Raw genomic sequence first — 23,962 nt, 5'->3', positions numbered from 1 at the left:
CTACTGCTCGGTTTCGGTCTATGAGTTGCTTTTCGGTTAAGAAATTTTGTAAAATATGTTTCATGGCTTAGGAGCCTGATTGACAGCCCTTGACAATGCATCCCTCAGTGTTACCCCACACCTCTCCGCTCACCTCTTCGCCTACCCCTCTGCTGGCTCCTCCCTGCCCCCAGCACCCCGGCACCCCCAGCAGAGGCTCGGGGACTAGGAGGAGGAAGACGAGAAGCCAGCTCCCAGCTCAGGGCCCCCCTCCGGGGCCCTTCCCTCCACCTGCCCGAGACCTGCCCACACACCATCTCGCCTCCTCCCTGACCCACTTGGCTCTGCAGCCCGGCTCCCACTGCCGCCATCTCTGTGCCTTAGACTGTTTGCTTTGGGCCTGGTCACTGCACCAGTCCAGCCAGCGCTGCAGACTCCGGCCTGAGCCCCTGGAACACCGCTGGCAATGCCAGCTGTGACCCATCATCACCTGGTCATTCCCTGCACCTGTGTTTGTTAAGCCCCATGGGAGTTGGGTGCCGTGTGAGGCATGAAGAAGCCAAAGTCCCTGCTCTCCGTGACAAAGGACATGCCAGGGTGGGCAAGGGCCCCAGACACTCTCCCCGCCAGGCAGGGAACGTGGAGCCACGCGCTGAACCGCAGTTACACCTTGTGAACCCTCGGAGCCCCGGTCCTCGCTGTGATTCAGCCTCCGACAGGCTGACTTGCAAGGTCTGGCCGGTGTCCTATCTCTTCCCCAGGCAACCGGACTGCAAACGCCTCTGCAGCCAATTACGAGGGCACGTTATCAGTCGAGTCAGAGTCTGATGATTTTCCGACGCACTGCAGATTGTGAGCTAGTCTCTTCACTGGTTGCCACGTCTCCCTTCAGTGGCTTCTCCCCTGACGTGGCAGCCTCACCCCACAGCCTCGTCTTATCCTCCAGTCTCCAAGTGCTAGGCTTTCTAGAGCGCGATTAATTACTAGATTGCCACACCCATTCGAATGCGCTATCAATGAAAAGATGTACCATTATTTTATGTACTCATAAAGAAAAAAATAATGCCCAAGGTGAGGACTGTGATGGGACACCTGTGCAGGAAGCTGAGACACTGAAGGGCTACGCCCTCGATACAAAGGTGAGCATGAAATAAGCTCCCACACACAGAGAAAAAGCTAAAACGTTTTGCACACCCTGCTCCTGGCATCAGTCTAGAGAAGGTGAAAAACTTCTCATCCGAGAATTCGGATGAGACGCTATCACTCATATACGTGGCCCAAGTTCACACTGTGTGTGACCCAAATACTCTCACTGTGAGAATGTCATTCAAAGTGGTGCCAGGGTGACTGGCGAAGACAAAGTCAACCCTCGGAACTGGGGTCCGCAGGCCTGTGTGACGCCCGGCTCCTCTGGCAACAGTTAAAATCAGTCCATTTCCAGCGCACCAAACGGCCTGCAGTGTGGAGGGATTGAGCTTCAACCGCGGGCAGATGGGTTTGTCTGTCGCGGCCACTCTGAGGTTTCGGGTGGAGAGATGGAGGTTTATGCCCCACTCGGACCGTGGCACCGGGAATGCCCATTCGGGGCTCCCAGGGGCTGCTGCTGCTTTTCCCGCGAAAGTGCAGACAGGACTGGCCTTTCCGGCCTTTCCTGAGACGCAGGAGGGCTGGGTGGTTGCTTTGATCAAGTATCACACTGGCACCTGCAGATACGAGGACAGGCTGCCGGGGCCGAGAGGCCTGTTTCTTGACAGAAGCTTCCTGGAGACCCATCGTGGGCTCCAAAGTTGCAGACGCTGGCAAAGGTTTTGAGAGGAACCATATAAACTCTTATAAAGCAGGATCTGGGTGGCAAGGGTAAAATTCTAGGGTTTTCTGGGGTTTCCAGGAAACCCAGAAACTACCTCATTCCATTTCCCAGGCCCCTGGGCAGGGCTGCTGTCCTATCAGAGCTTTGCATGGCTCAGCCTTTTGCGTAAGTGAGGTCTCTTTTTAAATGCCACCTCCTCAGGGAAGACCCCCTTGATTACCTCATCTGTAGTAACCCAGGATGCTTAACCCTGTATTCCGCTCCCTTCACTTGCAGCGGTTGTCACTGTCTGATGCTTCCTGAAATGCTTAGCAAACTGTCAGCTTGCCTTTGTCCTGTCTTTTCCTACTAGCCTACAGGGACCTTATGCAACTCCATAAGCTCAGGGCCAGAACAGTATCTGGCCCCAAGTAAAAACTCAACAATATGTGTTCAGCGCGTGAACAGTGAATGAATCAGTGAAGAAAATGAGGACAATGGCTTTAATTATTTCGGTGTCAGACGAGTGGAATCCCATGTCAGGTGTAGACTAGGTTTTAAGTGATTCGTTTTCTCCGGGCAGCCAGCCGTCCTGTCTGGACCACACCTCTGAGCACGGGCCTGCCCTGTGCGCAGCTCTGAGTAAATGTTTGCCGGGTGGGGGATGTGGTACATCACACACCCACCCCTGGGGGGGGGCGGTAAAGCTCGTCAGGAGGGGACAGTGACAGACGTGATGTTGTCAACCAAAATAAACACAGAGGTTGGGAGATAGGAGCAGATTTTAGGTGATGTGAAAAATTGGAAGAGATGAAAGAATTAAGGATTAAAAAATAACATTTTTAGGATGAGAAGGAGGGAATCTTCTAGACTGGGAGATGTTTTAAAGAAGAAGAGGTGGAAGGTGCTCTATCTGCCCAATCTTCTCTGGTCTTCTTTGTCAAGTAACCAGGGGATGTTACAAAATCTTCTTCCCGGGGGGCTTTTAAACTAAGAGCGCCTTGTTCCTGCCTGGGGGTCGGCCCTGAGATTGAGGGGTAAACCAAGTGGCCTTTCCAACGTCTTCATCAAAGCCGCAGGATGCAGCAGGCTCCAGGGGGCCCCGGGGCCCGGCACCTAATTTGGTGAGAGTTCGTTCTTCCTGGGTGGTGTTGTCTCTTTCCTTTTCCTCCTGCAGACTGTCTCCTTCCATGTGGCGGGAAACCAGCCTGCTGGCATCTTCTAAGCGGCATGGCTTACAGCTTTTGGCCACTATGTTCCCAAGCCCCGAACTCCAGGCAAAGGCCCCTCACCCAACTTGGAAAGGTGCCTCATTGTCACGCAATCTATCAGGCCCATGGGGTGGGGTTGCAGGAGAACCCAGGAAGGATGGAGTGTGGTGGAGAGAGAGACACGATTTCAAAGGCAGTGGGTGAGGCTGAGCCGGCAGCACCGTACATGCCCATTCCGGCTAGGCGCTCTGTTGGGCAAAGATGACGACACCCTTCTACCTGTGGAACCACGGTGTCATCCGCTGTTGCACGTCACAAAAATGCTGCCACCCGGCGGCATCCTTGGAAAGTCCGAACGAGGCGCCGCTGCCTCTGGGAGCCACTGAGCCTGGCTCCTGGCGCCGCTGTTCGGCAAGGCTGTGCCCGCTCTCGTGGTCAGAGGCACATCCCGTCCCTCCAGGTCAGGAGGCTGGCCTGTCCCTGGGAGTCAGCGCCGGCCGCGGAGGTGAAGGCGGTAGCTGGGAAACTGGTCGGCCAACTCTCGGGAGTGTGGAAAAGAGGTCAGTGTGACGCTGGCCAGGCTGGGCAGGGCGAAGTGGGAAGTAAGCCGAGTGGGTGGAGAGAAAGGACAGAGAGAAGATGGGAGAAGTGTCGTTACAGGAGGTAACGCAAAATTAACTGCAAACCTCACTGCCTCTATCTGGGAATGAGAAACATAGTCTCTCCTGAAAACTACTGAGACGGTAAAGCTTTCTGATCGGGGCTCACGGACCCCGAACGGTCCCTTTTGCCCTGTGGCCGTCTGTTCAGCATTTCCCCAGAGGGGCGCCCCTCTCCAAGGAGGACTGAGACTGAAGGAGCTATTCATGCCTGAGCTTTGTCTCCATGACGACTGACCCGTACAACTCACACCTTCCCAAGCGGGCATTTGTACGTTTGGGGTAGGGGTGGAGGTGGCTCGTGGTCGCAGAGCAGGGCTTTGCAGAGGTTCCCCAGGGGCTGACGCTTCTTTTAGAGACACACCCGTCGTCCATGCTCACCGTGACAGTGATTTTTATTTCTAGATGACTTGAAATCAAAAATTCTCCAATTTTCCTCCTAGAAAATGGCCACAGCCCGTCCTGGTTCAGTGGCTCAGTTGGTTGGAACGGTGTCCTGTGCACCAAAGGGTTGCAGGTTCAATCCCCGGTCAGGGTGCATATGGGTGGCAACCAGGTGATGCACCTCTCACATCGATGTCTCTCTGTCTCTGTCACTCTCTCAAATCAATAAATATATCCTCTTCCAGCAAATATTAAAAAAAAGAAAATGGCCACAAGTTAGTAACTCCCTTAGGGAAGGAAGAAATTTTCCTCCACCCTTCTAGGTTTTTTCCCACTGGTCTAATAATTAAATAGTCATGAGACAGAGTGATAGACAAAATAACCAAATGCAATCCCAGATGTGTACATGGGAGAGTCGGAGACCCCACACACCCCCGAGACCCCAGGTGAGAGGCTCGGAGACGGAAAGGTATGGTGAGGTGCGCAAGACACGAGCTGAGGATGAGGTCCGGCTTCTGAGGGCGCAAGGCCACCTGCAGGAGGGCAAGAAGAGAGGACATTCATCATCATACCCCTGCCCTGCCGTACAGACAGGGGCTCAGAAGGTATCTCCGGTAATAACCCTTCTTGTGGGGAAGTCCTTCACCTGAAATTCTCCTGAGTAGTCAAGGCCTCCCCTGCCGTCAGCCCAGAGCAGACCACAAGCCCATCCTGGGCGCGCCTGTTCTGAACCCCTTCGCCCCCTGCAGCCCTGTAACAACACAGGCAGGAGCGCGCCCCGTCATTTGCTAAGCAGAGGAGGAGGGAGTGACGAACTGGAGACACCGGGCTCAGCCGGATGGCCCGTGTCCTCCTCGGTCTGGACTAGAGCGGCTGCCCAGACCTGGAGCACGTTGGGGGAAGGAGCGTCACAGGACTTCCTGAAAGTCAAGAGACACACGGACGAGAACCGCAGAGGAGATGGAGGTGTTCGGGGAGACGAGGCGAAGGAAGAGCCACAGGGAAAAACGTCACAGCTGAGCCTCAGCTCCTCCGTCAGGCGAGAAGGAAGAACCCAGGACTGAGACATCTCTCCGGGTCTGGCCATCACGGCTGCGGCACACAGCAGCCGGGGTGGTGTCGGCCGAACGGCTGGATGGAAGGAGCGCTGGGCACTTGCGGGCGTGTCTCAGGAGTCACACACAATCTGGGGCTTCCTTAGGGCACAAGCTGTGCCCTCGACGGATGGAAGAGATTCTTGTCATTTTTCAACTTAACCCAGGTTTGACTTTTTAAATTTTACGTATCTTTTAATTCTACCATTATTATTTTTTATCTTCACCAGAGACATGCTTATTGGTTTTAGGAAGAGGGGAAAGGAAAGAGAGGGAGAGAAACATGGATGTGAGAGAGAAACACCCATGGGTTGCCTTCTCACGTGCCCTGACCAGGGACTGAACCAGCAACCTGGGAATGTGCCCTGACTGGGAATCAAACCCACAGCCTTACTGCTTACAGGACGACGCTCCAACCAACACAGTCACACTGGCCAGGGCCCTGGTTTGATTTTTCTTAAGTGTGCTCCTCGTTAACCAGGGATTGGATTCCGAAATGCTGACTCCAAGTGAAAGGGGGAGAAAGGGCGTTCGGAGTGAACAGAAAAGGGGCAACACTCTGGCCCCAGAAACTGAGGCAGGGGTAGGGATTTCTGCAGGTCCCCTGGCCTGGAAGGAAGGGAAAAGCGGAGTGATCTTCCCGTGGGAGCCCAGGCAGCCGGGCCACAGCAGGAGGTCTCTGCGCCTCCTTCCTGATCTGTGAAGAGTTGAAACCTGGGGCTGTTCCCAAAGCCAGCCCTCCAGTCCCTGCATGAGAATTTCTGGGGGGAAACCGGCTTCACGCAGAAAAGAAAGGGGCAGATATGCAATGAGAATGTTCCTGAAAAACGACAACTCAGGTGTGTTCACTGCTCACCCGAGGCTGGGCGCAGTCGGTGGATGCGGCCTGCGGGGCTCACACCCTGACCCTCCCCCTCACCGATGCCGCGTGGCTCTGGGCCAGACTGAAACGCATCCCATCAAGACACCTGCCCAGATATGCCGGGCACATAACTGCTCAATAAATACCAACCAATCTTACTATTATTTTTTCCAAATGCATTCTAAACCGCAATTCTCCGAAAGCTGTTCTCCTGCTTAAAATATTCAGTGGCTGCTTGTCTGCCCCCTAAACGGCAGGTTTTTAAGCCTGGCTTCTAGAGCATTCCGAGGCTGGCGTCCGCGCACTCCTCTCCTGCTTCTGCTCCAGGACCTGCCCAAGCTCCAGCTTCACTCAGAGCCCTTTGAAGTGCCTTGTTCCCTCACATCTCTGTCCACGTTCCCTTTCTTCTGCCAAAATGTCTTTTCCCCACTCACCTTCCTGCAGAATCTCTCTGTCCCTAATGTCCTGCCTTTCAGGAAGCCCCCTCTGACAGGGACCGTCCCCCCAGAAGCTCCTAGATGCATCCCGTTCTTTAACATTCTCAGCTGACAGTCTTTTCTTTCTCCCCCATGGACCGTGTGATCCTTCGGGGGAAGAAACAGCGTCTGGTCCTCTGGGGTGTCCCCGGAAATGCTTGGAATCTTAGAGGAGGCTTAACAGTGAAATTCTGTTTCAGCAAAGAAAAAGAACTGAAGCCCATTGGAAAGATACATAAATGGAGAATAATCGGTGACTCCCTCGCCTCCCCACCCACCCACTCCTGCACCTCCAGACTTGGAGGCCTGGCTCCGTGCCCTTGTTATTTTCCACCCTTGCTCACACACCCTGAGGGAGTGGTGGAGTCACGTTCTCCAGGCCCCAGGTCTTTGAGGGTGTTACCTGATCTTGCTGCATTTCCTGTGAGCACCCACAGTCTGGGCTTTGATCCTCAGCTGGAAACACTGAGCAGGCTTGGAGCCAGGTCCTTTCAAGCTGATTATACTTCCCGGGGGCTCGGGATCCAAGACTTCCCGCAGTCTGGACAATGCAGAGCCTGTCTGGACTGAGCAACAACCAATTGCCTTCACCTTTTCTAAGCATCCTACAGGGCCTGTATGTAAATGCCCTTGTGGGCGGAAAGCACCCCCCCCCACACACACACACACAGGATGCCCAGAGTGATAGTTCAAGGTCACTCAGCCTCAGTGGCAGAACCAGGAGGTCAGACTCCAGCTCCAGCCGGCAGTGGGACTAAGGTCATAGGACGCATCAGCCTCTCTTTGTTCCTTTGTCCCTTCTCATCCTGGATACAGAGCTATGGGATTAAAACGGGAGTGGAGGGGGGGCAGGCTGATGAGAAAATCATGTATTTGAACAAGAGTTAAAAATAAACGGTGAAGCGCATTTGTGAAATCCCTCTGAACCTGTGGCCAGCTGCCTGGAAGGCACAGCGAAAGCCAATCCCCAAGTCCCCCAGGGGAATTACCCCATTGTGGCTCTGAATTTGGCATGAAAAGCCCTCCCCCGAGGACCCAGAGGAAGAGTTAGGAGAAAAGGAAGAGGAAGCAAATATTTCTATAAAACCAGGGGCTTGATTTTACTGCTGTTTAGTGTTACTTGGTTTCGAGATGAATCAGTTACAAGCTGCTGAGAGACCTTTCTGACGATGCTGGATGAGGGCAGGTGTAAGAGACGTCGGAATCTGTCAATCTCCAGTGCCAGCAGACTCAAAGCTTCCCCCCACCCCCCAACGTGGCCCCCCCTCGGCCCCGTCTCAGCGGCAGGCGGAAGGAAGGGCAGAGAGCCTCAGCCTTAACGAGGCCTGTCTGGTCCGGAGATAGTATATCACTCATCACTGAAGTTCTTCTGCCTACAACGAGGGCTGGCTGGCCTTCCGCACATGCTCAGTAATTTCTCTGCAAATTCTGCGGATGTGATACATGTCCGGCGAAGGAATCGGGACTCTTTACTTTTTATTTAGCTCTCAAAGAAAAAATGCGATTTTTAGCACTTAACAATTTCTGTGGTGCAAATACTCCTAGCCAGGCCGTTTTCAAGCCACCAACGGCTTCACAACAAGCTCACGAAATTTCTAAAAATTTAAGTATCGGCTCCGGTGACCAGCAGGAGTGAAAGTGGGCGCACTGGTCCTGGGTTCCGTGTATTCGCCGTATTCAAAGGCAGCGTTTCCAACAGAATGAGTGTTTTCTGTGTATTTAGCCGTCAGAAGGAGAAGGGGTCTTGGTTAGAGCCGGCAGTGTCTTGGGAGCAGAAATTCAGTGGCCTGGTGTGGCCCCCGTTTAGGGCACCACGTCAACCGTGTCCTGTGGGAACGGCCGAGGGCCGGATGAGTTTTCTGTGTTCCAACCAGTGGGTCGGGTTGCAGAAGTGCACGCAGACCCCTCCTCCTTTTTCCAGAGTGACCCCAGCAATTTTCAGTCCCACCGACAGTGGACACGGGCTCCCTCTTCACGTCCCAAAGAGGTTTATTTCTAGTTACCGGCCCACTTGCCTCAATGCTAGGGATCCTTTCTGTGTGTTTGGCAATAAGCATTCTTCATCACGACAAACATCACATTCTTCATCACGACAAACAGATCACCATCCCCACTCTCCCACTCCATACATCATTCATCTAGTTTTCGTTCAAAGTGTCTCCATGTCTCATGCTGCTGAATTCACAGGGGCCCCTGCTCGGGAGTGCTAGGACGGCTGTCCTGTGACGCCCACTTAGGGACCCACAGGCTCAGCCAAGCGTGATTCCTGTGGGCCCACGTGGCCTCTCACTCTGTGCTCAGGACACGTCTGGAGCTTGCTCGGGGTTCTGGTTAGGGGTCACAGCACCGCACCCCGGCCCAGGTGCCAGGTGAGGCACAGGTACCTCCTCCCCAGTTCTGCCCTGTCTGGGAGGTGGGGCCCCAGGTCCCCCCACCTGAGGTAAGAGTCAGGCCAGTGGAGCTCTTGTTAGGGACACACCTCTTCTGCCACCCAACAGGCATCACAGAAGACATGTCTTCTGCTGTTTACACACTTAGTTCTAGCTCACTCATGTTTATCTACATTTTGTAGGTCACCTTGGGAACTCATGGTTTTCCCAGCATTCCCTTTGCTAATTGTCCACTTCCTTCTTTCCTAAGGTCATTCTTTGCAAGAATTCTGCCTCATTTGCATGGGTTCTCTCAGTTTAGCAAAAGCAATGCCAGCAGGACCTGCAACATCAGGTGGTTTGAGTTTGTGCCTGGATCTCTTCTCTCACTGGCTGTGTGACCTGGGGAAAGTGCCTTGGCCTCTCTGAGCCCCAGCTGCCTCAGCTGCAAAGACAGGTTCACTATGGGTCCCTCTCTTCTGAGCAATGTGAGGTGAAAATGAGGACATACGTGCTAAACTCCTAGCCGATATCTCTGCCGTAGGCACCTACGCATGTTAGCTGTTTTAACGTCACTTCTCTCCCTGATGTGATCATTGTCGCTGTCTTCAGTAGAAGTGGCCTTTCCATGGCACATAGTCTCGCCTGGGGTGACGCCCACACTCCAGCCCCAGCCCGGCTCTACCTCCGAAGATTCCCTTGGCCCAGGTCCCTGAGCAAAGTCTTCAGTGCTTGATGTGAAGAAATGCTTGTGAAACAGGTGCCAGACCTACCTTCAGGCACTGAGCTGGGTAATAATCTGCCCTTGGGATGTCCCGCCCGCTCGTCCTGCATGGGGCCGTCCTCGGCGACTTGCTGACTGTGCTTGTCCCGAGCTTCGTTACTGCCGACTCAAAGATGTCTAGAGAATACTCGTCTCATCCTCAATTTACGTCCGACTGACACTGACTTCTCGGCCCTTGACATGAATAGTGGGCATTGTAACAACAGTGGCAATGGGACGTTTTCATTGTTTGTTTCTTCTCTAAGAAGCTGAACCAGGGCGAGGCCAGATGGCCTCTGGTACTTCTTGTCACTCACGGTCAGTCTGGGGTCCTGCTTGAAAGCCCTGCCTTTTCCACGTCCCTCCATTCGTTCTGGGGACAGAGCCAGGACTGACGCTGAAATAGGACAGACGCTGCCGGGATGTGTCGGGTTGGGATGTTTGTGAAAGCTGCAGAGGTCTGAGCTCACCGTCAAGGTCAACAACACCTTTGAGTTTTCTGGGTGCAGGACAGGAGGTTCCGTTTACACGTGCAGCCTTGCATGATGGGCGAAGCCGCACTTCTGAGTCCTCGGACCACACAGTGTACAGGCCTTTGAGAAATCTACAGAAGGCAGGGGACAGCCAGGCACATACACCAAGGGGACCGTTTAGAAAGGCTACTGCCCGGGGGGATCACCTGTGTGAGACGTGCCGACAGTCCCCAGTGGCACCACTGCCCTCCGTCCCACTGCCTCCACACCCAGCCGGTCTCCTGCCTCCTCCCCGGCCCCTTCCTCCGACCCTCGATCCCCCTGCCGTGCTGTCTCTGGGTTCTGGTTCACAGATGAGCAGGGCGACATGTGTGACCGTAGGCTTTGGTCCCATAGGCTTTGTACCAGGGTCTCTACTCCACTTCCCGCAGACGGTCCCTCTGCCGCATGCCGGGGCCCCCCCACCGCCGTTCGGGCTGCTGGGAGCTGGTCCAGGATTTGCACGGTCAGTCGTGATCCTCACGAAGTTCGGTGACATCGCACAGATTCAAATTCTGTGTCGGGGCAGAACTTCAGGATTCTGCCCGCACGTGTCACGGGGCAGACCCACAGGCGGGCAGGTCCTCAGAGGGCATCCGCCCCACGCCAGGTGCTGCAGCCCAGGTCCCGGGGTCCTGCCTGGGATGGCGGCTCAACGCCAGGCAGCAGAGGCGGCGTCTTCAGAAGGAAAAGGGGTGCCTGGGGAGAGGGGTGGGAAGGAGACGAACTTTTCAGAGTGTGTATTTGTGCTCCTTTTGAATCTCATCCTGCTGCAGGTATTACCTACCCAAAAAGGCAAAGTAAATATTTTGAAAATGCCTGCAGAGGGAAGAGAAAGAAAAGACGCAGTGAAATGCGGCGTGAAACATCAATGGTGGGCCACCTGGACCGGGCTCCCACCACGAACAGAGCTCGCAGGACGGGAAGTGGCCCTGGGTGAGTCGGTCGGTGAGCGGCGAGTGACCGTGAAGGCCCGACATGCCACCAAAGGCCGCTGTAGATTTGATAAACCCTGAACAGTTAGGCCGCACTAAATTGATTGAGTAAATAATTTTCATCCTTTAATAATTAATTAACCTTAGCTCACTGTAACTGTGTTCCGTCCTAAACTTTGACATTTTTTGTAACTTATCAGCTCTTCCGTGATAACACTTGGCTTAAAACAGAAGCACATTGTACAGCTGCCCCAGATGTGTTTGTCTTTGTATCCTTATTCTGTAAGTTTGTTCTGTCTCCAGGTTACTTGTTTGCTTGTTGAATGTCTCTGTTAAACACTAAGATAGTGTTTCACCCTAGGCCTACGGGGGTCAGGACCTTCGGTAACATCCTGTCCCCCGGAAGGCCTTGGGGGCAGTTACGCCCCTGGACTGTCCTGTGCCAGGGTGACCGCGGCTTCTTCTGGAACACCTGCTGGAGGACCCTCAGCAGGGGAGGACCCTCTTCCACACCTGCGTCCCTGGGCGTTTGCTTGGCTTGTCTCTCTCTTTAAATCATGGATTTGCTTTTAAGCAGACAGTGCACCATGCACAAGCCTCTCTATGAATGGAAACCTTTCATGTCCGGGGCCATGTCTTCAAACCTTTTAAGGAGCTAAGCGGAGGTCTGCAAAAGCTTCTGCTACCCCCTTCGCTGTGCATCTTCTCGGGGGTGCTTCTTGTTTTTCTCGTGACGTTTCCTTTCTCTTGCCTCTTCCTTACCTTCGCCCTCCTGTTGGCACTCAGACCGCGCATTAGGCAGTTCCTGGGAACCGCCTCTCGGGGCTCCTCAGGGTCATCCCCGTGCAAGGGCAGGTGAAGTGCGTTGTAGCTCAGCCACAGTCTTGTTGACGTCTGCAGCCTCCTCATCCTTGGCAAACCCTTGGAACCCACGCGGGGGCCTCTTGGGTGTCCTCTTCCAGAAGCCGCTCATACACTCCTTCAGGAAGGCCCCTGATGCGGTCACGGGTGTTAGACCTTCCAGAATCACGTCACGCGTCTTCCTCGGTTGCAGTGATAGCTTGGGCAAGGGCAGCCTAGGCCTTAGAAGCCGCTATCAGCTCCTTGGTCCATTGGTCGGATCAAAAAGGTGATGCTTATAGAGAGAAATACCTTTTGCTTTGGGATTCGTGTAAGAGGAGACGTGGGAGCTTCCTCAGCAATAAGCCAGATCTCGTTTCTGAGCAGAAAGGGTGCGTTCTAACACAACAAGCAGAGTGCAGGTGTGAACATGGAAACCGGTCACGTGAACCAGTCATGTGTTGTGATCATGTGTCACACGTGGGACCTAATTGTAGGTGCTGTCCTCTCACGTGCCTGGCAGCACAGTAGGTCTGTTCCCACCAGCCCGACCAGAAACCTGGCGGAAACGCGTTGCTCTGTGATGTTGGAAGGGTTCCAGCATCGCTAGGCGATGGGTTCTCCTCCATCACGATCTCACGGGCCCGCCGTTGCTACGTGCTCTAGCGTTGACCGAGACGTCCTTACGTGGTGCCAGACGGCAGCCCAGAACCAGCCCGCCCCTCTCCAGCATCAACATTGCTCCCAGGTATGTGAAGCCAGTCCTTCGATTTTCCTCTGCCATTTTCTCTTGGATTCCAGCACGGCCACCCACTCGGCCGTGTCGCCTGTCAGCCGGGCCTAGGGGAAAAGGAAACCGATTTTAGTTTTTGGAACTGCTCCTTATTGCTTGCTGAATCTGGCATTTGCCGGATCAGGAAGTGGGCACAGAGAGATCTCTCTGCCAGGGGGGTGTCCTCAAGGGCCAGAAAGATGCTCACACCGACAACGCGGCAAATCCCACAGTGCCTTGCGTAGCCGGCCCGTGGCGCGCCCCCACCCCCGCCCCCACCCCCACGGGCCTGGTAAAGGCTCCCCCCAAAGCTGGTCTTCCTGAGCACCTTCATACCTTATCAGTCTTGTAACCACAGGAGGAACTAGGTGTCTAGAAAGGCAGCGGCCTGGACAATGAGGCCTCTTGTATCGGCCTGAGTTCTTTTGTCTCGGCTCAGGCACGCCCCTCATTCATCGGTCCACCCGATGGGCTCACGCGCTGGGCAGGCACCTCCCGTGCGGTTCGCCGTCAGCTCCATCCGTGCGCCCGGGTTTTAACTGGAACACGGCCAACAGGTTCTCACCCCAGTGTTGACCGCTGACCAAACTGAACGCTTCCTGCTTGTCATTGTTCTCCAGTGTAGGAGCCGGGCCTTCACTGGGGGAGCACGGTCCCCCCCCCCCCGCTGCACAGCATGGCAAGGAGTGAGGGCCGTGCAAAACGCGCCCATCCATGAATATATCATGATCAGCTACGGTCGGCTGGGCGCTGTGCTCAGCGCTGGGAAATCTAAGGGGAACAGGGTGATACACGTCCAGTGCCGAGGGCAGAAGGCAGCCAGGCCAGCGAGCCCCGGGGCTGTGAGCGCACCGCGGGTGGGGCACCCAGTCCAGCCTCGGTGAGGGGCGGGGCTCGGAACGGGAATGGAGGGTCGGTCCAGGGAGCGGACGTCCTGAGGGCTGAGCAGGTCTTGGCTGATCCAGAGACAGAGCCGTGTGCAGGGGCAGAGAGGAGGTTCAGGAGCCCGTGTCACTCACTGCTGGGAGGTGACAGAGCACCGTTGGGGGTGCCCGATGAGTCCTCGCATCTCCGAACATTTTACTTAAAGCTGCGAAGTTCTGAAGGTTTGGTCACCAGCTTTTCACTCAGTTTAGTGATGGTGATGAGTACGAACGAGTATTCACCTTGAGCCTGGGTTTACCAAAAGCTCCCTGCCCTGATCTATGGAAAGAAAACTTAAAACCTGTGGAGGCCCAGTCCCCACCCCTGCCCTCCCTCGGAAAGTGCTGGCGCGGCCCCAGGGCTCGGGCGCTCTCTCCCCTCCCCCTCGGATTCTCTCCACCTCGGTCTGGTGAGCCTGCAGATCTCTGCATGCCCAGGGGCTGAGCTGGGAGCTGCCCTGTCGGGTCTCATCTCTCATCGGGACTCCCCGCTCACCCAGGCGAGTGCACACCCAGCTGCCCTGCAGACTTGCCCCGGCCCCGCCCTCCCGGTTCCCTCTGCTCCACCCGCACAGGCCCCAGGCCTGAGAACTGTGACAGGTCTCTGGGGACAGACAGTCTGCCACAGGGGAGCCTGATCTCTTGTGGGAGGACTGAAATGTGGGACAAAATGTGAAATGTGATTCACGTGTCTTTTCAACTGGACCCGGAAGGAAGCCGGTGGTTCATTCTCTTAGGCGAGTCAAAGGAGGGGAAAGGGCCTTCAGATCCTTGTTTCCGTAGTAAAAGTAAGCAACCGTCTTAACTCAAATGATTAACATGGATCATCTCACTGCATCTCACTGCAAGACGGAAGGAGCAACAAGGCACCAGTGGCTTTGGGTTGCTAGCGGGAGGCTGGACAATCCCTTGGGTTTGGGTAAACCCGTGGGACTCAGAACATGCAGGTTCTCAGGCCCCATCCCAGCTCTAGTGCATCTGAATCTCTGGGGTGAGACCGGGCGTTCTGGCGTCAGGAGGCCCAGAGGCGTCCCCTGAAATCCTGGTCACGCTGCTGTAACCTCATCCCTTCCATGCTCCTTGTTGTCCCCCACCCAGCTTGGGGACAGAGGTTTGGAAAAGGCTCGGCAGAGGGCTGGCCGCAGAAGGCCTCCTGGAAGCACCGGCCACCCTGCAGCTTTGGTCCGGGAGCAGACGGCAGTGGGACTTTCCAGGGTCTCGCCGGCTCCCATAGTCCTTCCAGTAGTTTAGGCAACAGCCCTGCGGAGAAGCAGGCGTCTGCAGACGTGAACTGATTTGGTCTCATGGCCACGGCTGGTGGAGGCCTCGGTCTCCGGAAACTCCAGGTACCAGACTGAGAGAACGGATGTGGTGCCCGGGTTTTGGTGGTGATGAGTGATCCCCCGGCCCCCAAATTCGCTAAAAGTAGAGTTCAAGGGCCAGGAAAGCGACAAGAGTCTAAATGAATTCTGTCCCTTGGAGAGTGTACCTGCGGCGTGTGGGGGAGGCAGGGCAGAGGTCAGAGTGAGGCTGCTGCTGCTTTAAAAGCTGGGCCAGTAGGAAAGCTGGGCTACAAAGTCTCGGTCAATCCTGAGGCTTTCTAAAAGCAGTTACAAAAGTAACACAAGTTCCCCAAGGACCTGGGACGGTTGGCCCACGGGTAGGGGTGGGGCACTGGCTACATTCTTCAGCAACTTAATGTTCTTTAATGCCCTCTTTCTGCCTCCGGGAGGGGCCCCTGACCGAGGGCCTCGGAGGTCCATGTTGTAATCACTTAATACTGCCTTTGACTGAGGCCCTGTTCATTTTGTTCATATTAACTCTAAATTCTCCTGGGTCTTGGAGTAGTCATGTTGTTTCACCTGCATTTCATAGATGGATTTAAGGATATTGAAGCCCGGAGAACTAGCTAATTTGCCTAAGGACAAAAACTACCCAGTGGAGGAGCTGGGGTTAGAACCTGGGCCAGGTGGGAGCAGAGCAGTCCTCCCACATGCTGTTCTGAATCTTGGGCCGAGTTTGTGTCAGCAGCAAAGGAGAGGGAAAGAGGGACAGTGGGGCGGGGACCGTGGTCACAAGGACCTCAGCAGGCGCTGGACCGGATCCGCTGCCTCAGCCACACTCTGCCACATCATCCTCTGCACTGGAGTTTGACACCCTCGGCCCGTTCAGCAGAGTCAGGTGGCAATGACACACACACTGCCTTGTCAGGAGCACCCTGACACAGGTATCAGAGTCCAGCCCGCCAGCCAGCGCTGCGTTACACTGACCCCATGGAGGCAAGAGCTCGGGCAGGCCCCCAGCAGGGCTGCCTGGGCCCCAGAGTTCCGCCTGGGCCTTGGCCGCCCCGGGGCTCAACAGGAAAGGGGTGGTGAGCAGGACATCCCGGCCTGGGGGCGGGGCCTGTCTTCCAGGGTAGTTTCAGCTAAGCGGGCTGCGTTGACAGGTGTAACTCACCTGCCCACCCTCTCTTAGCAGGCGGGCCTGAGGTTGCTGTGAGTCTTTTCTCCTGCGCTTTTTCAGAGGGAGGAGAGACTGCCTTCTGGGTTTTTTTTTCTTTTTCTGGGGGAAGGAAATTTAAAAACCACAGGCCCCCCTTGGGAAGGTTTCAGATGATGCCAAGCTTCCCAGGAAATTGCCAGCTCCGCCCGACACCTGGCTTCTCCTGACAAGTGGCCGATCGACTGTCAACCAGTAGGGCCACTGACTAAAGGGACATGGACTCTTTTTAAGGACTGCACAGAGTGTTGTAGCAGCAACAGATCTCCTTCTGGAGATGCAGGGATGTGGAGAGCAAGCTGGGACTTGCACACCCATTTTGCCGAAGAGGAAAACTGAGTCAGCCCTGCACAGAGGAGCGGACTCCCTGCCAGATGCCTTCTGCAGTGGGAGTACCGACCGTGGGCCAACTCCGGCGCTGGGCAATGACTGCTCGGACTGCCAGCTCCCGGCCTCTGAACAGCATATGTTTTGTTTCCTTGTGTATAGCCAAATTTAAACTTAAAAATCTGGTTTCAAAAATCATGTTTCCCCCTATTAAACAGTCTTAAAAAAAAAGCTGGCAGGGATAGAAGGAGCTCTTGTCACTAGGACCAGGACCCGAGGAAGGGGCTTCTTTGACCCAGAGACACTCATTTTTCTCCTGCCTTCAGACATTTGTGCTTCCAGTTCTCAGGCCTCTGAACTTGGACTTGGACTAACACCATTGCCTCCTCTGGTTTCCAGGCTTTGGGGTTTGGACTAGAACTCCTCCATCATCCTCCTCAGCCTCCAGCTTGCAGACGACAGATGGCGGGACTCCTCAGTAGCCATGATTGCATGTGCCAGTCCCTCGTAATAACTCTTTCTGCACTGGTTCTGTTTTCTGGAGGACCTCCTACACTGCTGAGTGAGCAAGAGAGTCACCCCACGGGGAAGGGGAAAGCTGAGTTAGACCTTGCAAAAGGGGCTGGCTTTAGAGAAAGGGAGAAGACGAGGAAGAACGTGCAGGGGGCAGATGCAAGCAGGGCATCCAAGGTCAGGATGCTTCTGATCTAGGAGGGAGACAGAGCAGACTAGTTACATTGGCTTCATCTCCATCACGGTGGGAATAAATAAGGGAGGAAGACGACTTGGCCAGGGGCTGGCGCCCAAACGGCCCGCCTGCTTCTCTAAGCACCATGTTCTGCAATGGTAACGTGAGAGGCAGTCATGGTCATGGTAAATACACAGCCCTTACACCAGGCGTCTTTCCAAGGTCGCAGAGCATGCTAACATGTGGCCTTACTCATCTTCCCGATGCTTCTGTGAGGCAGGTTCAGGGGAGCCGTCGGTCCTCTCTCTTACACAGGTAGGGAAACCCAGATGGAGGCCGGGGAGCATCCGAATCCCACATTCCTAGAGTGAGCCAGCGTGAATGTGTACATGTGTTTCCCATTCCCCACTCTGTCCCTCTGAAAGGCGGTCTTGTTATAGCTTCTCTTTTAGCGTTCCACAGGTACTTCTCACTGTGCCTAAAGTGAAATCTCTGTGTCTAAAGGTAACAGAGCTGGCCCTGGCTGGTGTGGCTCAGTGGATCGAGCACAGGCCTGCAAACCACAGGGTCGCTAGTTCGATTCCCAGTCAGGGCACATGCTGGGTTGTGGGCCAGGTCCCCAGTAGGGGATGCACAGGAGGCAACCATACATTGATGTTTCTCTCCCTCTCTTTCTCCTTCCCTTCCCCTCTCTCTAAAAATAAGTAATTTTTGAAAAATCTGTTAAAGATAACAGAGCCAGATGACACATGGGTCTTAAAGTGAATTTCCCGGCTAACATAACTTCATTCTATTAGCCCAGCAATTTTTAACCTGTGCAGCAAGAATTTTAAAAACGCGCAATACCTGGCTATTTAGTGAGGGGTGTTGACCTCTTTTCCCTTAGATTGTCCAAAAAGAAAACAGAAAAGGAAGGAAAAGACAACAGCAATAGCCATCTGATGTGAACAAATCAAAATTATACCTTTTTTTGATTGGATCAGCAAAATACGTATTTTTTGGTGTGCTGCAGAATTTTAGTAATTAGTTCATATGTGCCATGAGATGAAAAAGTTTGAAGAAGTATTATCTACTGGAGTCTCCTGCCTTCGAATTCCATCTGTTCCTCTCTCTGTGTGCTGCGCCTTCCCCCCACTCCACCCCCACTAAGATGTGAGACATAACCTCGGACGCGAGTGCCCCCATTAACAAACCCAGTGACAGCCACCCCATGGTCCACAAACCTTCTCGACTTCCAGGTAGTGCCTTTTATTCTTCATGGCCCAGGTAACAGAGTATATCCCCTTAGAAACCCACGGACTCATCCCCCAGGGCCGATGTGAGAGCTGAGCAGGCTTTCTCCTGGTTTGCCCAGAGCTCAGTTGACAGGCAGCCCACACTTTGACCTCTTTTGAGTCACCTGAACTGGCCAGGAGTTTGCTGATCATATTGTACCTCTCTCTGCTTTGCAGGGCCAACCACTATGCCTCCCACTGGCTGAACGCAATCCTCTATTGTGTCAGGATTGCTGAGGTTAAGTCAACAAGATGAGCAATGTCGCAAGGGGCCACGGCTCGTACTTTATTCCTGAGCTGCACTGGCCCCGCTGGGTGCCAAAAAGGCAGCATCATGTATCAGAAAGACCATGGACTCTGGGCATCTGGTTCTGCTGTGCCTGCAGGCTTGTAACTGTGGACTTGGCCTTTAGATCGCCCCTCAGGCCTCAGTACACTGCCTGGATCTTTCTCTACAGTGCCTAGCACAGTCTTAGCCACAAAGTACATGCTCAGTTAATGCCATTGACTTGTTTTGACTGAACCCCCTGATAGGACATTGTGGCAAATTGGACGCTCCTCCTCCTTCTAAGCTGTAGTTGGTCAAAGTCATCAGTGGGAGGAACAGACACCGGCCACAGGCATGGCCGATCACTGGCTGGTGTTTCCGTTCTTCTCCAGGACGTAAGGACTTCCTCTTACCTGTCGGAGGAACTTCCAGGCTGGTCCAGTATCGGAGTAGGCCCCCCACTCAGGGCAACTCCTAACCGTGACCTCAGAGCCCTGCCCCTCCCTTGTGACCCCTCCAGTGACCGGCATAGGAAGAAATGGCCAATCGACATAAACACCAGAATCTCTAAAGCCCAGGGCCAAGCGAGAAGGTTCCCAAGGGACACAGGACCATCTGGTATTGCTATGGGGACAGTGGTGTAACAGCGGCAGTGGGTGGCCCTGTGGCAACTGGCCGCTCCCCTCCTCACAACCTCTCCGACCCCCTACACGTATTCCGAGACCCAGACCTGCTGAACCACTTGCCGTTTCCTGAAAGTGCCTCTTCTCATTGCCCCCAGGCTTTTGTATACGCCGGTGTCCTGTCTTCCTAGAACAAGATTCCCAGGCCTGACTCCCTGCTCTCTCTGTCCTTCTGGGCTCAGCCTGGTATCAGTTCCCCTCCTCTTGCCACTCTTCTTCCTCATCGCCCTCCCGGGTGTTGCTCTGGCGGTGCCTCGCCCTATCTCAGACGTCATGTCCATGGCTGTTCCTGGGATGAAAATGACAGTGACCCCGTAGATGGCGTCTACTGAGTGCTTTCTCCTCTGTGCCAGGGACTGTAATTCATCTCGTTGAAGACCACACTGACCTTGTGAGGCGGGGCTATTGTTCCCATTGTGCAGATGAGGGAAATGAAACTTGGGGAGCCTCTGTCTGCGTTGCCACAGTTAGTAAAACACAGCGTCGGAATTAACACAGGTCTGGTTTCCACCAGTGCTTCCAGCAGCCACGGGCTGGGCTGCACACAGCTTGAGGGCGGGGCCACGCCTTTCATCACCGTGTCCTCAGTGTCTAGCACAGTGCCTGGAATGAAGCGGTAGGAGCTCCGTGATGCGTTCGATAAATCCGTGAGGAACGTGGCGGCGATTCGCTACAGCGGTGATTGGCTACAGCGGTCAGCCTTAACCCCGTCCTGATAATCCCAGTGTGCATTCCCTGGCCCAGGCTACCCATTTGGGAGGATCAGTTAAGCCAGGAGTAAGAAGATCCTTCAAGGAGAGCAGCAAGAGAATATCTTGTATCCTGGCTAGGAATGTATTAGACTGGATCGAACTGGGTTGAGTTACGGGGAGAGAGAGCTCTATAAAACAGGTCAGGCATCCAATAATGAAATGGATACGGATACATTGTATTTATCCCCAGGAACTCCCACACAGGGCTTAACAGGGTTTAACATTCTGCAGAGCCAGCGCCTTGGGGAAAAGGGTTCCCACTAAAACCTAAAATCCTCAGCCAGGCAGACTGCTTGGGAAACAGAACAAGGTTGAAGCAATTTCTCTGTTGCAGGAGGAGGAAGGAAGAGGTCACTTTTGGTGGAAACAATAAACCCAAGGAGACGTCGTCTAAAAAGGCTTTGAGTTCTCTGCCGTTAATAAAGAGTCAGGGCCAGGATCAGAGCCCAGGTCCGTCTGACTCAGTGTCTGGTTTCACCCCTGCATCCTTCTGTCATCCCTGGCCGCCGGCCGACTGGTGGCAGATTCCACACTGCCAGCTCCTCAGACTTCCCCCTGCTCCTCAAGGAGCCTTGTTTCTTCTCCGAGGAGGTCAAACCTCAAGACACTGGCACCTTCTGTGAGCTTCCTTGTCCCGCAGTCAAATAAGAGGTGGTTTCTTCTTGTTCCTTGGAGAAATGCCTCCTATAATAAGGAAAATACTGTCGTTGATTTTTTTTTTTATGGAGTTTGAAATTCCCATCCTGGATGGATCCCAAGCATTTTTATTTATTTATTTTTTTTAGCACGAACCTCCATCGAAATTAAGCACAAAATAGGTCCTAACACAACTCACAAAATGCAGTTTTCCCTGCTTGAACAAAACAGGTAATATACCTACTGAAGCCTCTTAATTCTTCTCGAGCAGAAAACACAGCAGGTGCAGAGCGTACCGGTTGCCATAGCGCCGCCTCCTCTCCCTCATCTTCTCTGCAGGTAGGCCACGTTCCTGGGTGCTCCATGGCTTTAGATACATTACCATTTTCTAGGCAGAGCTGGGTCTAAGTCCATGGGAGACCATGGTCTTTGATAGAGATTAAACCTTTCTGGTTCTCCTAATCTACTGCTGCTCAAGTTTATCATGGTGTCTCTCAGGTTTTTCTAATTGAAAATTAGAAAGGTAAGATTATAATAATCTTATCTTCGGGCCCCTGGATTGCAAGCCTTCACACATTCCCAAGCTTGGATGTTGCTTAGTTACCTGGTACATTTAAGAATGGTCCTTTATAGGAGATGAGTAGGCCCTGGCTGATGTAGCTCAGAGGACTGAGCACAGGCCTGGGAACCAAAGCATTGCTGGTTTGATTCCCAGTCAGGGCACATGTCTGGGTTGTGGGCCATATTCCCAGTATGGCGTGTGCTAGAGGCAACCACACCCTGATGTTTCACTCCCTCTCTCTCTCCTTCCCTTCCCCATCTCTCTAAGATTTTTAAGATTTAAATAAAATCTTTTAAAAAGATGACTAAAATCATTTATTCATTCATTCAATATTTATTGACTATGTAGTGTATTGCAATCTGAGTCCTAAGGATATAGATAAATAAGATACTTCCCGACCCTGAAGGGGGTGATAGTCTACTGGAGACTTTAGTGGAATTCCTATTGTCAAAGTTAATTGTGCTTGCCAGGGGCTGTAGGGTGTGGAACTGAGGATGTGTCGTTTAAGGGTATGGACTGGAAACCAGTAGATCAACAAGTCCTGCAGATGTAATGCACAGCACAGTGATTATAGACAACAATATGGTATTAGAAACTTCAGAGTTGCTAAGAGACAACCTTTTCATTGTTCCCACCACGAAAAAGAAATGTGACCCGCTAAAGGTGGTATCCAGCTCAGGTCTCGGTCCTATCGCAATATATATAAATGTGTCGGGCGGACACATTGTACGTCTTAAACGTACACATTGTTACATGCCGATTATATGTCAACTTGAAAAAAGTCAGTTGGTTTCCTTTCGAATCAGAATACGTGCAGCCACAGAGGGTGCCTGCTTGGAGAACCAAATCGCTGCTGTGGAGTTTGGAAACAGAGGCACTTATTTTAATAAAGCAAGTTCACCTAAAACTGCTGTGAACAGTGAGATGTGAAAGAAGGGAAAGGTGCAGGGGAGCAGGGGCTGGAAAAGAGGAGTTCACTCCATGGAAACTTGCAGCTGATGAGATACAATTTCCCAAGGAACAGGAAGGGCTCGGATGACAAGCACAGCTGGACAAGTGAACTTGAGACATCAGAGAAGGAAGAGAATGGCCGAGGGGTTTGACGGTTAGGAAACAATTTTGTTTGAAATATCTGTGAAGCATGGGTGCCGCAGAGGAAGTCAGTTATTAGCAAATACTCAGTTCTTTTTTTTACGAGTGACGCATCTGTCAAGTAGAGCCAACAGCAGTGTTACTTGTGATTTCTAATTATTTTCCAGAAATGCCTTATCAAGATGAAAAGAAATTTATCTAGCAGTACTCTGTCACGTGAAGCCATTACGCTGCTTCTTTTTTCTATGAGGAAATGCATTCTGCGGGTTGACTCTGGGTGGGCAAGTCAGAAACCCAACTTGAACTAGTGTAGGTAAATGAGGTTGCCTTGCCTTGCACAGCCAGACTCCAAGAAAGGCAGCAGTGCCCTGCGAAAAACTGGAGTCTGGGCTTGAGTATCAGCGGACTCTGGTGTAAAGATACCTCTGCTTCCCTCTGCCACTGACTTCATTTGCTCCCACTCTAGGCTACCAGCAGTCCACCCCTTGCCTACCGCAAAATAGAAAGAGACACTTCCCCCAGACTCCAGTTTGAAAATCCCAGGGAAAGGCTCAGAATACCCTCACCTAGGTCATGTGCCCACACGTAGGGCCAGCCACAGGCCAGGAGGGTGGGGGCAGTGCCCATCTAGACCTCTTAGGGCCAGGTGCCTGGCGGGGGAGTTCCTAGAGCAAGGAAATGCTCTTTCCAGGGGAAAGAGGGGGTGCTGGGCAGAAACAAACAAAGATCTCCAGTTTTATTCTTTGCACGCGAACAGCAGTATGGGAGTGTGTTTTTCTGGGTCTAGACTCAGGAGTCAGCTCTCTTCCCTGTAAAGTAGTAGGCACTTACTCCTGAAGAATTTACCCCGGGGCCAGCAAGACGCTGCTTGCTTCAGGCCTGCCTTCACCTGGGTTATTCACGGTGATCTCAGTGAGAGCCCCACCTGAGGAGTCATAATGAGTGGGTTGCGGGGGAGGGCGCTTCAGCCCCAGCTGGTCTGCTGACACAGCCTCTGAGCCGCCCTTCCACCTTTCATGGTTCACGTACAGTGAGGACCTGCTTCCCCCACCGGCCCTGAGAATCTAGACGTTTACATGCTCTAGCCCACAGAGTGTCTGTACATCCAGTCTGTATCTCTCACCTTCCTTTTAAAGGTATTGGCACATTTCACACAGCTTACGGCTATTTTTCTGCTCATTCATGAAAAGGATTTGCCAAAGTAATTATTGTATGCTTCGAAATAAAGTGGAGCGTAAGGATTATCGTAGAGGCAGGGAGCTCTCAGAATCACAGAAGGAAGACAACGTGAAGATTGCTACATGGGTCTAATTTATTCTGTGAAGATCTTAGCCTGAAATGCTGCAAAGATTCATTAAGAAAAATGCAGCGATTCATTGTTTCATTGTTGAGAAAACAGAAGGAACTTTAAGTATTAACCTCCAGATCAGTAGATACAGATACGATGTACAAAATGTGTTCCTGAACTAGCAGAACGGCTTTTAGGACTAAAAATAGTCCCGATGGATGTTTTTCAAGTATTTTGTGTTCTCTTCCACCCACTGATTCAGATTCAGATTCAGATTCAGATTCAGCTGATGTACCTGAGGGATGACTCTGAGCTGGACACGTTG

General features: G+C 53.1%; 1 protein-coding gene across 2 annotated transcripts in view; it reads left to right on the top strand.

Annotated features, from left to right (window-relative positions):
- CUNH1orf105 (chromosome unknown C1orf105 homolog) overlaps positions 1-21,343 on the top strand; it is a 44,631-nt gene extending 23,288 nt beyond the window's left edge. The window contains exon 7 of one of the 2 annotated variants that reach the window (XM_053659368.1): positions 20,394-21,343. In XM_053659368.1, coding sequence (XP_053515343.1) covers positions 20,394-20,464 — 71 coding nt within the window. In that variant the 3' untranslated portion in view covers positions 20,465-21,343. Of the gene's footprint in view, positions 1-10,874; positions 11,161-20,393 lie in introns of those variants that run through there. The other variant, XM_053659367.1, reaches the window with a different exon arrangement.
- Positions 21,344-23,962: the final 2,619 nt, after the last annotated feature.

Source organism: Artibeus jamaicensis, unplaced genomic scaffold (assembly GCF_021234435.1).
Source record: "Artibeus jamaicensis isolate MK-2021 breed Jamaican fruit bat unplaced genomic scaffold, CSHL_Jam_final scaffold_625, whole genome shotgun sequence".
Taxonomy (NCBI): domain Eukaryota; kingdom Metazoa; phylum Chordata; class Mammalia; order Chiroptera; family Phyllostomidae; genus Artibeus; species Artibeus jamaicensis.
Note: the sequence above shows the minus strand (reverse complement) of the source record. Positions and strands in the feature narration are given on the sequence as shown.